General features: G+C 32.3%; 1 protein-coding gene across 1 annotated transcript; it reads right to left on the reverse strand.

Annotated features, from left to right (window-relative positions):
- Window positions 1-10089: 10089 nt before the first annotated feature.
- On the reverse strand, window positions 10090-15128 carry LOC148852558 (uncharacterized). The gene is made up of 3 exons (XM_088947923.1): window positions 14843-15128; window positions 10486-10593; window positions 10090-10365 (listed from the first exon to the last, which is right to left on the reverse strand). The coding sequence occupies exons 1-3, from the start codon at window positions 14975-14977 to the stop codon at window positions 10252-10254; spliced, it is 357 nt and encodes a 118-aa protein (XP_088804049.1). The 5' UTR covers window positions 14978-15128; the 3' UTR covers window positions 10090-10251.
- Window positions 15129-16983: the final 1855 nt, after the last annotated feature.

Consider the following 16983-nt stretch of genomic DNA (forward strand, 5'->3'; position numbering starts at 1 on the left):
TCCCTTCAGTTTATTGTTGTCTAATAGTTTAGCGAATGATATGTGTGCCATTTCTGACAAATTGCATGGTCTGTGTCATAATTGGATACCTCATTATTGTTTCATGTTATGTGCCATGAAAGGACTTTTAGCTACGTTCCATTTCCATTTGTATATCTTTGATATTTCCCTCTATCTCAAGGATGGAGACTTTATTCATGTCTCTATAAATATAGGGAATCACATAGGCGCATGGGAACAATTGTTCAAGTTGCATAACTCTATCACTTCCTGTGAAGGATCATGAATCCACCCATATCTCATGAGCTTTCCCCTTGGGCTCCATTAAACAAAGTTCATTGCCATTTTAGATTAAACCTTTCTAATCAATAAATACTAACCCTCATATCGGGATCCCCAAGGTAGTGTGAGAGAATCTTCAATTTTAGGATAGGCCCCTCTCACTAGTTTATGATGCCCCTATCATTTGATAAACCAATTCAACTGACTATCTCAATGAAACGGATAACCCAATTTTATGGTGCATCTCTGCCCACCAATTCAGCTCGTTTTCATGCGAATGATGGAAGGCCTTTAGAGATGTCATCTTATAATATTCTTTATCTCCTAGAACTTATATTATTCATGAGGGAACAATTATATCAGTTCCTAGGTCGACTTTAGGTCTTACCATAGTGGCTCCACTAACTTTCATAAAGTCTGATTCAAGTGGGCCATAAATGGGCTAAGGTTCCCGTAGGGTTCCTATTTGGAGAGGAAAGAAGAGAAGGGTCCAATAAAGAGAGATTATTGGAAATGATGTGCATTAAGCCATGATGGACATGGAGAGTAGGGGTGCTCATAGTTTGATTTTTTTTAACTGAACTGGTATTACCAGTCTTTTGAAAACCAGTAACTGAAACTGGACCAAAGCTAGTCGGTTAACCATCGGTTCGATTCACCGGTTTTTTGATTTTTTTATTTTTATAATATATATTATAAAAATATATATAATATTATATTTGAAATAATAAATATTATATCATCTATTATAAATATATAATAGACATAAATATATATATATATAAATATAGAAATATATGTATACCAGTTGGTTCGGTTAACCGCCGGTTTTCTATATTGGTTAATTGAAACCGAACTGGTACCTTTGGTTTTTTAAAAACACCAAACCAAAACTAAATCGATCGGATAGGTTAACCAATTTTTTGGTTCGGTTTTGGTCAGTTCGGTTTTCTGGGTTTTTTTTTTTTTTGTTCACCCCTAATGGAAAGTCACATAAGTCTTTGCATGGGCCAAGCAGTTATCGCCCATGTACGAATCACATTCACATAGCACATCACACATAATTTGATCAAAATCAAATTAAATCTTGTAAAAATTAGATCCAATTAGATTAGCACATGATCATCCCATTAATGGACCCAATTAATGGCCCATCAAGCCCCTAGCCTATATCCAAATTTGATCTCCTAAACAATGACCCAAGGGATTGTTAGCAATCTTCAAATAACCATAGGTTCGGCCCATGTAAGTTAGACCAAAACTAGGTCATGCATCAATTCCTAAAGACACTGATATGAAATTTGAATTCATGATTTATAATCATATCAGCAAATAAACAACAATTTAATAGATTAAACTATTAGGATTGTCAAGTGATGGTTCTGAATTCATTCCAGACAAAAGCAGAAGTCAGTGAACCTTTCCAGATCAATCTTCTCTCTTCATCTTTGTTTGCGATCTCTAACGAGTTCTCCAATGTAAATAAACTAGAAAAAACCTAATTTCTAAGGCTTACATCAAAATGGTGCACATAAATCTTGCTACAATTAAAGAATTCGATCTCCATCACACTTTCAGCCTAAGAATTCAAGAATTTAGCATAGAACAATTCTAAATAATATCAGATAATATAAATATTAATTTTCATATCATTGGCCTCATTCTAAGTATCAAACTCTCAGAGATTATGCTGACTAGGTCAAATCGGCTAGACTTGTTCATGTTGATTTTATATTTCTTTCAAATCTGATTCGGTCCAATTCAATAATTGAATCTCGTGCCTTGATACCATTGTTGGAAGGGTTAGAGTCCAAATTATGGATGGATGAACCAAGTTCAATGGCTGGCCAAATTTCAAAACTTTTCTAACCCCACTCGGGAACCGGTTTCCCAGAGGTTTTGAAATATGAAATTTCTGAATCGATCTTGTATTAAATTGGACCAGATTTGAAACCAAAATTAAAACTAATTATACCTGATGCGGAGTCCATAAATCACAGATTCTAAAGTGGTACTTCATGCCCAAAATCATTCCCAAAAAATTCCCTCCAACTGAAAATGGCACAGTGAATGAGAAGCCGATTTACCAACATTGTTTTCTTCAAAACTACTATCCAATTGCCTTGGATCGATTGGGATTTGTGAGCCTGATTTCCCCAACATTTTTCTTGCAAAATCACAATGGAAAAATTGATAAAAATCAGTTCTTTCAATGGCTAGGTCGTGATAGGGTTTTTGGGAGAGAAGGGAGAAGGGGCGAGAGCAAGAGAATGAAGAGAACAAGTTTTGTTTGCCCTCTTCCTACTAACTTCCTTTTATAAAGCATTCTTCGAATCTAATTAGGAGATTATCTGAATCTGATTTGGATTTGGACTCTTTTTAGGAGATAAGCATTATCCTCTTAAGAGGATAGGTGCTCCATAACTAGAACCATGCCCAATTTTGACCCAAATTAAGTTGTCATGTGACAGCTTAACTAGTCTCATTAGTAATGGGCCTTTAGCCCATTTTATTTAAAAGCTCATGTCCCTAGGTGTTGCATGGCCACTTTGGGTTTAATTTTGTATGGCGTGGGACCTTACAAAGGTCTCACACAAGTCCATGAGGGTTCAGGTCCACCCTTGAAAGAGGTTAGGCCGAATTCACTACTCAGGGTAGTGAACCCCTGAGCCAATCAACATTTACACCAAAAGGATCATTGGATTCAACCACCCTATGAAAACCCAAGGATAATGGACCTATGTGAGATAAAGCCCATTAGGTAATCAGCCTTGTAATGGTTTCTTACACTTAACCTCTCAGTACATAATCATCAGAACACTACCCATAGGGAAATATCTCTCCCCTGATAGCAAGATACAGTATTACACTCTCTACTTGGATGGATCCCGGGATTAAAACCTTTAGCAAACCTTTTTCATAAAATAGTAATATAATAATATATAAATATATTTTGCAAAACTAGATTTCAAACATAGATGAAATCCACTGCCGACAGTTTCGGTTTCCATTAGAGAGAGTGCAAAGCTTGATATTCACTTTGTTTGACAAATGGATTAATCCTATCACTATGATCACCCACTCAAGTAATTTTACAAATTACCCCAACATGCTCAGATATTTTGACCTACAATGGATCTCACTGGTTGGCACATTAAAGGGAGTCTGGCCCACTACTTAGTTTAGTATCATAATCAAGTCTGAGGTTATGTGTAACTTTTCAATTTTGCCCGTCTATCTCCAAGGTCCAAGGCATAATTGAAAATTGGTCTGGGTTCAGTGTTTCTTCTAATCACCCATAACTTGTGCTTGGGGTTTAACCCTAGCAGCTGAGATAAGCTGCCCCAACTATTTAGTAGCACAACAGTATTGGCCTTGTCAGGATAAGCTCTGCAAGTATATCCAATGGTTGAAAACGTTCTATAATAATACAAGTCTCATAAGTGTCCAGTTCAAGGGGTAATTCATAAAAAACATACCATCATTTACATGAAACAATGTTGCACTTTATTCATTTATAGATAAATGTTTATGTACATCAATTTGATTGAAGCTAAGGGCATACACTACCAAACATGTACATCCAATGGGAGCTTAGGGCGTACCTCTCATTGCAATCTCGTATTTGGGGCTATCAATGGCATAAAATATAAATTTGGCTCACTTCTAAATGTTATTTTGTCTTTGTTAAGTGGGGTACCTTTGGGTTTTTGGGCTTTTTTGTTTGGCTTAATTTCTTTGGTTTAGGTGTTTTAATAGGTAAAGTAAGGGGTTGGCATCAACCGCCACCCTCTTAAAGTCTTAGGTTGGGACAATTGATGTGGCGATTTAATCTAGCGCATCAAAATGGAGTCTTTCTAGTTTAATAGTCAAACAAGTGAATAAGGTAGAAGAATTTGACGTAAAAGTGTTTTTGGGTCTTTGAAGAAGGAGGCATGGTCTAATCGGTTAAATGAAGGTTGGATGGTGAAGATTTATGGCTGTCAAGTTCAAATTAATGAGATTTGTCGAAATAAAATCTTAGCTTGATGGAGGGTCAAACATTGAATTTTGGGATGAAATTTGGTGATCAAGAACTTTTTAATGTCTTGAATTTGACGGAAGTAATGGATCTTTGGTCAGAGGTGTGGATTGACAGGTTTGGTTCAGATTAGGTCTTAACTATTGGCTTACCAACCAATGAGAAGTTCTAAATCTTGCTTATTTTGGGGAAAAATGAGTAATTTAACTCCAAGTCTGATGGGTGATCTATTTTGAAGATTTTGGTCTTGGGATATGAATTTTTGTGTGGTTTAACCGTAAATGTCAAATTAGAATCTTTATTGATTGGACGGTTAAGCAAGGGAACTTTGAGTTGAGATTTGACATGCGAGCAAAAATTAAGGTGAGAAGTCTAGTGGATGATTCTGATCTAAGAAAGAAATGGTTAATTTTGGTCTTCAAGCTCTAGTCATTTAAGGTCGTCAAAATGGAATCTTGGTATTTTCAAGGTTGATTGTCATAAACTTAAGGTGGAATTTGCTTGTTGATTGTGTCCTAATGATCTTGAGGCAATGGATGTTTTGGGTTTGATTTTAGGGGGTCGGAGTTCGAGTATCACATAAATCGGGACCGTTAAAAAGAAAGTTTGTATGATAAATGGTGGATCTTTGGAGTTTAGTCCTAAAAATTAACTAAGTTATTGTTTTCCAAGTTTAGGGGCCATGTATAATCAGATGTTAATGTTCATTTCTTGGTTCTTATTTGTCCCATGGAATGTGTCAAAAGAAGAAATTTAAGGTTTTGGAAAGTATCAAGTTAATCTGGTTGTGTTTTTTAAATTTTGGGGTCTAAAAGGAAGGTGCAAAGAAGTAGAGTGAAGGGACCGAGCAAAAATTGGGTGCTAACAAGGACTATTAGTGTAAAGGTTCTAAACATTTGCTTATACACCTTTATATATTTTTTTCCATGCACTATCTCCAATACAAAGCAATAGATCAAGCATAGAACCTTGTTTTTTAAGGAAGCACAAACAACCATTAGTGCTAGAAGTTCTTATTTCTCACTCTTAACATTAGAGAGAAGTAGAAGTGGGTTTTCACCTCTTTACATCTGGCTTCTGCTCACTGTTGAAGCAAATCGGCAAAAATCATCACGTGTAGACTTTTGCTATCCACATATTTGTATTTTTGGGACATATGTCTCTATTGTATATAGGGAAAAATAGAAGGCTGAGAGTTTGGCCGGTAACCTATTCAAAGATGCAGTAATTATGGTAAAATTGGTAATAAAACCAAGGTGTTTCACAAAAAAAAATTAATCATTCTCAATTTTATAGATGGTGGCATATAATAGAAAGTTTTACTGTAATTTTGTTACTATTATTTATTAATGACCTATTTCTTTACCTTGGTTTCACATAACTACGGAGAGATTGAGGAGGTCCGAGGTTGTTGCTTGTAGAATTAAAGCAGGATGTGTGAAATAAAGTGGGGCATCTAGAATTCTAGAGTCTTGTATGATAAGAGATAAGAAAAGAGCATTTTAGATAAAAGGGAAATTCTCTAAAAAAATTATAAAGCTAAAAAATCTTTGTATAAAAAAGAATATTCGATATTCAATAAATAACATATATATTCAAGGTAAAATATAAAAATCTCCCCTGATGTTTCTAACAATCATAAAAACCTCCCCTGAAGTTTCATTTTAACAAAAGCCTCCTTTGTAGTTTTGAAAATTCCTGGGACAAAGTGTAGGATTTTTCATAACTACATGGGAGATTTTTGTTAAAATGAAACTTCAGGAGATGTTTTTATGATTATTAGAATCCTAAAGAACGGTTTTTATATTTTACTCTATATTCAAAAACTAAATACATTAGGAATATAAATAATGAAATAGATGGTGATAAAACTACAAAGGATTGGGGTAGAAATTAATCTTAGTAACCTAAAAGTAACCCCAATAGATAAATACATGGTATGGGAAGAGTTTTGACTAATCAAAACCCATCTATAAATTTTGATAAATAACCCACGATTGACTACCATGTTTATGACACTGGATGATTGGTCAAAAAAAGACCATCTACAATACATCTCTTATATGACGGGTTCCACTTTTATGATGGGTCTCAGACTCATAGTGAGATGTGTGGTGTTAGATCATGTTGGGAGAGTGTTCGAGAGTCTTTAATTGTTACTTGGTAGGTGATCCCAACTCACACGACAGCAATAATAAGTAACATGTGTCTATAAAGAGCTAGGCCTGCCAAAAACGGAAGGGGTTGAACACGGACTTGCCCTGACTGAAGCCGATCTCATTTTTCTGGCCTTAAGACCTGATTTCTTCCTATCAACGTTTCTGCTTCTTGATTAATAAAGTCCTATGTCTCCTTCTGCCAGTTTCCATCAATGTGGCTTCCTTTAACCACTTAATATTTTGATTTTTCCTGCTTGTATGTATAATATCGTCCCATTATTGCTTACTTTCTTTGGCCTAGCTATCAACGTTTCTGCTTAATAAAGTTCTGTCTCCTTGTGTCAGTTTCCATCAATGTGGTTTCTTTTAACCACTTAATATTTTGGATTTTTCCTGCTTAGATATACAATATTGTCCAATTATTGTTTACTTTATTTAACCCACAGGGAAAATTTATGATTCCAGGAAAACATGATATATATGGGAAGAACTTTGACCAATCAATTCCTGTGAATTTTGATAAAGACCACATGATTAGTTACCATTTTTATGATCTGGTTGGTTGATAAGTTTTTCTATTATTATGTATAGTTGAACCCAAGATTCAAAATATCGATACACCTGATACACCGGTTGGGGCGTATGAGGCGTTTCGATACTTGTTTTTTTACTTTTTTTTATTTTTTTTTTCAAAACTAGTTCATGGGAGCCTGTCTAAGACCCTTCCATCCCCTGAACCGGTCAGGCCCTTGATATACCCACTGTAGGGGCATATTGGAAAGGTCCCAGAACGATACATATTGGCCAATACAGGCCGATACGTAGCGATACTTTGAAACTTGGTTGAACCTTTAAGACTGTATTTGGTTTGAAAGAAAAGGTAGGGAAAGGAAGGAAAAGGTAGGAAAACCTATACAAATCTTTCCCTTTCTTTTCCTGCCTTTTCTTTTAAACCAAACGTAGCCTAGATAAAATCTAATCATCATTATACTTATCAACATTACGTTGGGGTATCCGTGGCATTTTTTATTTTACACCTTCCAAATGGAGGGGGTGCTGGGTGCATGCAACCATCTCAAATACCGGGTCATTGGCAATCAACATTATGTTGGTATCAAGGGAATTTGATTCCAGTTTATCTCTATTGAAACACATTTAACCTTTCAAATCTATGTATTTAGGCCCCATTTATTTTCTACTAAGTTATTTATCTGGCCCATGTTTTTTTGACCAAAAGTGTTATAAGTGTTCCTTTGATCATTTTTATTTATAAAATGCAATTATTAGAAGGGACAATTTTATTTCGTTTGACAACTTTTCCTTAGGTGAAAAAGTTATTTACCCACTTATGAGATGAGTACCAAGAAAACATGATGGGGCCTTAAAGGGATGTATAAGGGTCGAGGAATTATGTTAAAAAAGTATATGAAAGACATTATTGTATATCTATTATATATAACCTCAAGAAATTAGATATAGATATTTTTTTACTAGAGAATAAAAAATAAGATCCAGATTGAGAAGGATTACAACTCAAGGAGCCTTGATTAATTTCATTTTTGTCATGCATTGTCTATGTAATCTATGACCTAGAGGTCACATTATTATGCATTATTATGCATTGTTATGCATGTTAGTCAATAAGTACTCTTTGATTTTCATCTTCCAGTTATATCACTAAAAGAAATGTTAAGCTGGACGTTAATTCTCTCTTTTTGTGTTTCTAGCCATTTTCAATCTTTTGTAAAAAATAATACTTATTTATCATACTCATTTTTTGTTTATTATGATATAAAATATAGGATATACTCAACTATTCTATATTTTCTATAATTATTATATTTTTATCTATTGACTTTACTTTTATTACTTGATTATGACATTACTAGGTCTATCAATGAAACCTAAAAGTCTGCAGCAATTTTAATATATAAAATTTATATAATTATATTTAAAATAATACAACATATTTCTATATATTTTATTATATGAATTTATATATAATAAATTCAATATGTTATATTTATATTAAGTTATTATATATAAAAAAAAAGAAAAGTAATCAACATTTAATTCTTTCTTTTGTGTATTTTAAAAAATTAAAGCCAAGCCGATTTAAATTTGAATCCAATCCAAGTCCGTTAGGATTTGAATTCGAATATGAAGTCTTCAAATCTAATCAGATTTGGATACAAGTTTCCAATAATTGGATCAAATTCATATTTTTCTAAACCCAATCTATTTACAGCCCTAGACATCACAGGCTAACCCATTCAACTTTCTATTTTAATATTTTTTTCATTAATAAAGTTCAATTCTTAGTTATCATATTTACTTTTGGTTCATATTATGAGTATAAAATATTAGATATTCCCAATTTTGCTACAAATTTTCAATTTTCCATGTATTTTTTTGTATTTTTATCTATTTATTATGTTTTTATTACTTAATTATGACATCATTGATTCACCCATTTAACCCGAATAGCCAAATTTCTTACCTATGATCTAGACAAACAGGTGGTTACATTTTTAATCAATTTTGAAAATGTTGCAATGAATGTGCTTTTATTTTTACTTGTAAGTGTGCACATATTTTTGCACATGACAATTTTTTTATGATCACGATGGTATAATATGTTTCTAAATTTTTCTACATTGTTTTATATTTCTATATCTATAAAAATTATTTTTGTTTAATATGATGAATATATAATATTAGAGATGCACCCAAATGTTTTTTACAAAATTTTTTATATATTTTATATTTTTGTATGTTTTCTTCCTTTTTTAATTTTTATTATTATTTAATTATTGCAACAAGGGTTGACACATTTTGACTCAAAAGTTTGAATTGTTGTCTTGTTGCCAAACAGAAAAACATCTCCATTTTTAGGTTGCAATTGGTTTTAAATTTGTATCTTATTTTTATCATCAATAAAAAATAATTATTCTTTGCCATACTTATTTTTCTTTAATATGGTTGATTAATATAGAATTCAATGAAAGAATAATGGAGGTTATTACCCTAAATATAAGACCTAATGAAAGAAAATTGAATGAGGAGAAGTGTAGTAGTTCAAATTACATTATGTGCCCTCACAATTAAAGAGAGACCAAACTCAAAAATAGAAGTATTTTAGTCAAACAAAATAGGAGTTAATATCTTAAATATAAGACTTAATGAGAGGGACTTGAATGAAGAAAAAAATGGTTGTTCAAACTATATTTCTATCCTTACAATTAGAGAGGGACCAAATTCAAAAATTAGGGTATTTTAATCAAACAAAAGTTCCACACTCTTATTCACACTTTTAATACTAGTATAGATGTAGATATAAACATAGATGTTAGAGAAGAACCAAGCAAATATCCCCTTATTTTCCCGCTTTTCCATGTCAAAATAGTATGACTCTTTTCCCAAAAGTTGAGAACAACAATCCCTCATTTTTTTTTAATCCCATCTCATAACATATCACACACCAAATGGGAGAAAGGGAAGAATATTTGAGAATATTCCATTTTTTCTCTTCTCACCCCACAAACCAAATACCGCTTAGGCTTTGTTTGGCTTGAAGGAAGATACAGGGAAAGAAAGGGAAAGGACAAAAATAAGGAGGAACATTGGTAGAAAAATAATGACAACCTTCTCAACCAGCCTTATTTACTCTAATCTATTACAATGTTCTATTGCATGTTCGTGATACATGATTCAAATTCATAAAAAAAAATGTTAAAAAAAGTTCATAAAATAATTTGACTATTTTATCGTGCTTAATTAGAATAATATTTAAACTTGAGATCTTGTTGGAGCTTCTTCATCATCTTCTTTATGGAACTTCCAAACCGAGGCCATTATTCCATTGGAAGCAGATGATTTGGACTTTCCAGTACTCCTTTGCACCTGTGGTATCAACGTGCTTCTTATTAAGAAGACAATAACAAATGGAAAATGAAAGAAAGTAATATTTTAGTAGTTGACCAAAATGTTAAACAAATAAGCTAGCTCTATCTTCATACTTACTCTTTTACGTGAAACTCCCTTTATAGTTTTAACACTCTTCAAGCTTTCTGGTCTGTTCATCACGTATTCCTTCAATTGTTGATCATCCATGGTTTCTATCATATTAGCCTATCATTCAAAAAGAATCAATGTTAATGTGATGTATGTGAAACTTGGATTGTTTGATAAGATATATGGAAATAAATTAAAATTAGGTGACAAATGCTTCCTTTCAAATATTTTCACAAAGAAAAATGGGTTTATAACAATATAGCGATAAATGTCTTTATCATCCATGAATCTCCGATTAAAGTTTAACATTCAACCATTATTTTCTTCAAGGTTCAAAGTATCAACAAAATATGTCTGACATGGGAGGTATTGTATCTTTGGGTGTCTATACATTTTCTTACAGGTGTTTTCAGAAACTCCTTTTTTATTAAATAATATATAAAATATATTTAAAACTGAAATTTGAAAATTAAAGAAAAACTAAAAAAATAAAAGATGCATCAGTTAAAGTACTTTGAACCATGACTTTATTTGTTACTAGGCATAAATTAATAAATTAATTATCTCATTCCTCAAGTTGTAGAACCATGTTTATTGCATGGTTTTAAAAAATGACCCGGAAACAGAACCGTTCTGACCACCAGTTTTCAGGTTGACAGTTCGACCATCTGGTTCGAACAGGTAGTCCATTCTGACAACAAAAATAAAAAATAAAAAACGATCAAAAACCATTGAACATGTCAACAGGTTGACGTTTTGACCACATGGATCAACGGATCGTTGACCGATTCAACAATTTTTGCCTAAAGATCAAGTTTAGGGTAAAACGGAACTGATTGCCTAGATGATTCCCGGGCCGAACAAACCATCGTTTGTTGAATATCATCACCAAGTGGTAACCCGATGGATGCATGTCTTTTAACATAAGAAAGCCCATGGATTAGAGTCTTTCTATTGTCAAAGCCAGAAAATCGAAAAAGAAAAGCCATGCTTGAAAAGTTCAATTGATTTAAAAAATGCTATGACAAAAATTGAGTACTATCGAGAAAAAAATCCACAAACACAAGAATATAAATTATTTTATTCATTTATGTTTTAGAAAATTTACATTTTGTGTGTCATAAATGAGATCAAAATACTTTGCAATTAAAACATATTAGCAAATACTAATTGAAATCAATTGGTTAATGCCACAAAAACTTTATTCAGATGGAAAATGTAGAAAAAAAAAACTCAACGATAATATTAATCACATAAGTTTTAATTATTTACAAGTTTAATGGTTTTGTTTGTATAAAAAAAATATGATATTTTACTTTATATGATTAAGTTGTCTATACAACCCTACATTTCTAATACAATGCCAATCAAATTTAAATGGGAAAAAATCCTAATTAGGTTAAATAGGGAGCTTCCCAAAATGGCATACTCCATTTCTGTCACGTATAGGAATGATACACTAGATTAGAACTATCCACCATAGAGGGTAACCTAAATTTACCTAGTGTTTAGTCCGCAACTACGCATCAGCCCTAAACCACTTTGTGCTGCACGTGGGCTACACAACAGGGGTGGGGGTACCCATCCCCCAACCCAGGTGCAGGTGGGATTCGATTCCAAGTCTCCGCTATGACCAGTAGGAGACCTTACCAACCAGCTGGTTGGAACCTTGCCTTTGTGCTGATTGTTTCACCAATAGATGTTAACCGTTCAAAAATAGAATTTAGTATAGAACTTACCACAGTAACGGATCACTATTGATGCATCGCAATGCAGAAAACAAATTAATTTAGTGGATTATTTTGCCCTGAACAAAGTTGCCATTTGAAGGATTGTTAATTGTTTAGTCTTAGTTTAGGAAAAGTGTAAATACAAATATGTACAGTGCAAAACTACTCCCATTTAGATAATTTATACTTTATTATAAGGTAACTTACAAATATTTAATTTTTAATAAATTTATTTTATATACTGTATAGTACATTAATTAGAAATTTTATATTTCCTTTATTAATTGGCTTTTATGTTTAAAAGTATATAATAAAGAAAGAGAAAGAGCATATGAATATAAGATTTTATTATTTATAATTATTTTAAATATTTATAAATTAAGTAATTCTTTAGACTTGAAAACTTCCTTTTTTTCTCACTTCATTTCCCTAATGTAATTGTTAAATTGATAAAACATTTAATGTTCAAAATAGCAAATTATTAAAGAAATAGTTTGATTTGGATATTGTATGTCAAAAGTGCATTGCATTGAATAGATATGTGCCAGGGGAAAATGGTTGAACAAAAAAAAAACATTATTCGACAAGGATTTTACAATTTCAAAAGTAAAGAAAGAAAATTAAATAGTTAAATAGAAACAGATTTATGGTATAAGCTATACTTTTGATATCAATACCATGAAGTGTACCTTAATCTACAAATGTTCACCTTAAGCAATACAACAATACAACCGGGGTGGTGCATTTTTGCACTACTAGTATCAAAGTTGTGTTCTTATATTAAAATTTGTAAATTTCTTAAGTTTTGAATAAAGAGATAAAGAAAGAGAGAGAATTTCCTTTTACATTATAGGTTGCATGCTATAAGGTGCAGAAGAATGGTTACTTCTAAATTTCCATTTTAAAATCCGATCTAGGAAAATCTTCCCAATTATGAATAAGATTTTGGGGTTACTATCCATTTAGTTATTAATAAAATTGAATCTTGGTTTTTTAGATTTCTCAGAATTCATTGTCTCATAGTGTTAATAAGGATGGTTTTTCCTTAATGAGGAACCACTAGAACTTTTCCAATTACACTAATTAAATTATACAAGGAAATTAAGGCATGAAAATTTCTGCTATCATGGCTAAGAAGAATTTAGTGTTAATAACAGAAGGACAAGGTAGGTGTTAGATGATCATCTGTATCTTACTATGAGATCATTTGTTGGTTTTTTAAGCTTAAAAGGCGTAGTTGTTCATAAACGCTCAGATTACAAATTAACCAGGAAACACAAATAACAACAAAGAGAAACAAAAATACAGTGTTAGAGATCAAACTGAACTTGTTGAACACACAAATGTAATCATGAGAACAACTCAGGAAACCTTTGCAAACGGCACAAAATTCATTAAGCGCCAAAAAGGACCATTTGCCTCCAATGGAGATCAACTTCAGCAAGCGTGACTCTCCTCGGAACTGAACTTAAGAGCTTGAAGAGAAGACTCACCATGACAAACCCCACAACGTAACCATGGCTATACAAAAAAAGAAAATGAGAGATTTCAGAGGAGGCGGGAGGGGAAGCCAAAGCACTTCAATATATTTCAATTGAAGGGTTTTGGGTCCTTGATTGTTTTTGTAGGATGCTTTTAACATCAAATGCACTTCAACATTTCTCATTGTTTTTGTAGGATGCTTCTGGGTCCGGTTCCCAGATCAAATGGTCCAACGGTCCAGTCTGAATGGATGACCCTCTCTAACAAAAATAAAATAAAATAAACAGCCCAAACCGTTGTCTGGATTGACATTTCGACCACTTGAGTCAGCAGTTCACTGACCAAATCAACGGTTTCTGGCCAAAAAACAACTTTGAGGTGAAACGGAACCAATCAAGTGACCGTTTCCTGGTTTTTCCAATCCAACCATCCGATCCCGTCCGGTTTTGAAAGCATTGCATTCATGAACGTCAAGGTTGAAAGGTTGTGGTTTCTCAATGCAAGTCCAAACACGCTTTTTCTATTATCCTTGAGATTAGTTTCTATCAAAGATCAGCGATGCTCATTAAAGGAGTACTAAAGCCAAGTGATAACAACTATACAATTGCTATACCAAACTTATGGAAGGCTTGGATTAAGTGCAAGTAAAGAAATGGCAGAGACAATGAAAAAAAAACAAACCATAATTAAACAACTAAATCTAAACAAACTCCATATATCTATACATATAGGGAAATAATATTAAATTACAAGCTTTACATGTAATAAATTACAATAATATCTATGCCATTATATTTTATTTTAGAAACAAGGTTTAAAATATTGAAACGTATCAGTGCATATCGATTTTTAACCTCACATTGTTTACTTATAATTAGTTATGTGTTTTTCATTTGTAAAAGACATCATATGACATAGACTGACAAATTATCAAACCAAAATGATAATTTAAAAAGAATTTCCCTCCATTGATAGAAACACTCACAATTTTCATTTTTGGTATGGACTATGGAGAGTCTTGGTACTTTGAATATTATCTAGAGCAATAGAAGTATGAATTAAATGGTCCCACTAAGAAAATGAAACTAAACTAAGAATTCATATAAACAAATTGAAAACAGAATAAAACTGAAGACAGAGATGAAAAGTAATACCCATTTTGCCAATTCTTCCACATCTTTCTTAAGAACTTCCTCTTCCTTGTCTACAAGGGCTTTCTTTTGTTGCCATGTTAGCACTGCAGCATAAGCTCCTACCTTTTTTTTCTTTGCACTTGTCTCACCAAACATTATAAAAATGACATAGAAACCTAGGTCAGTGATGGGTGGTGGTGGTGGTGGTAGTGATAACAGCAATAGCCAATGTTGATGAGCTTATTATATATAGTCAAGTTTATTAGGAGAGAGTACAGGAAGAAAGTAGTAAAGTAATGAAGGAAACAAAGAATGTTTAAAACTTGGGGTATTTAAAGAGAAAAATTAATGTAACAGTTCCTCAAAAGACACTAAAAAAAGAAACAAGCATGAAACAACAGAAGTTGCCGTTACTTATTTACGGGGGAGGGGTATCCAACGTCTAGAACATGTGACGAGCAAGACAATGAAAATTAACAATTACAAAGAAAGCAATAAAGTTACTTTGACCAAATAAGAAAGTAATTTAATGCTACATCTTTCTAAATAAATTCTAAAGTCGTCCTAAGATGCATGAACCATACCATAAAAGTTAAAAGGTCGGCTCTATGTTCAAAACCGACTAAGATTTTTTGTCAGAAATGTGATCCATTATCATTACCTTTGGGTACAAGTAACTATGATTCGCCTTCAAAATTAGAAAGCTGCAATTTATCAATTCTTTAATGGCCTTACATAAGGGCAGTTTGAGGTTTAAAAACATAATATCATGAGACTCTTTTCTAAAGTTGTTCACTGACGGAATGCTACCGATGGAAGCAATGTTGTGGAATTTGAAAGTCCGGAGAGAAAGTATTTGTTGCAAACTTGGTTCAAAATATCGATACATCCGATACGCTGATAGGGCCGGTAAGGGCATATCGGGCAATATCAATAGTCTTTTGTTTCCTTTTTTTATTATTTTTTTCAAAACCGGTTTAAGGGAATCGGTTTAAGGCTCCACCTCCTGAACCAGTCAGAACCCCGATAACACCCCCTGTAGGGGTGTATTGGGGAGCTCCCGAAATGATACATATCGATACTTTGAACCTTGGTTGCAAATGAAATTCAATGGACTAAGTTTAACTACACAAAGTATAGGGTGAGAATGAGCATGTGGTATCTTTTTTTATTAAAATGCCTTCATTTTTTAATTTAAACCCTCTCTAATTGTAAGGGCAAAAAAATATAATTTTTATCCTCTTTGAATCTTATATTTAAGGTATTAACTCTTGTTCTCTCACATTAAATCCTGTATTTAAGGTTCTTTTCCACTAATAAATTTTATTAGGTAGATAAATGTCCAACACATTTAACAATATGAAAGCCATATTGTTTAAAATCAATTAAAAATAAGAAATTATCTTCCATTGAAGTGGAGACTAAACAATTTAACCATTAAGGTCAAATGCTCCGCACATGATGTCATAGTTGAATAATAAATTTTACAAAAAAATAAAATATAAATGAATACAAAAAAGTAAAAAAAAAAACACATCCCTAATATTTTATATTATATATAATCATATAAAAAGTATCATAAACAAGAATCATTTTTATTGATGACAAAAATGGAATACAAAGTTTATAACCAACACAAAAATAAATTTGTTTTATTATTTGGTGGTCCGTCATGTGTCAATTTTTGATGTCATAATTAAATAATAAACATTAAAAAAAGGTAGAACACAAAAAATCTCTAATGCTATATTTTTATTATATTAAATGAGAATAAATGTGAAAATAAAAATTATTTGTCAACACAGATATGAATAATGTAAAAAATTGGACACATTATTGGTATCGTTATCATTAAAATTACCGCGTGCAAAGCTCATATTCATTTGCTAATGATTTGAAAACAGCCAAAAGTGCATATTCTTTTAAATCAGGGTTGAGCCTTCAGCTAAGAATAGAATCAAAACAAACCTGTAGATAAAAAATAAAAAATAAATAAGTAAACCTAATAATAATGAAAAAAAAAATCTGTAGATTGACTTTGGCTGGTCTTGGATGGAGTAAACTTTTTGTTTTGTTTCTACTGGTAACCGACTTTTGTATCGATAAATCATGAAGTCTCTAGCTTATACGTCATACCAAAAACTTTGGCCAAGGAAGAAACA

The sequence above is a fragment of the Nelumbo lutea genome, chromosome 5 (genome assembly GCF_056320005.1).
Source record: "Nelumbo lutea isolate HS-2025 chromosome 5, American lotus-T2T, whole genome shotgun sequence".
Lineage (NCBI taxonomy): Eukaryota > Viridiplantae > Streptophyta > Magnoliopsida > Proteales > Nelumbonaceae > Nelumbo > Nelumbo lutea.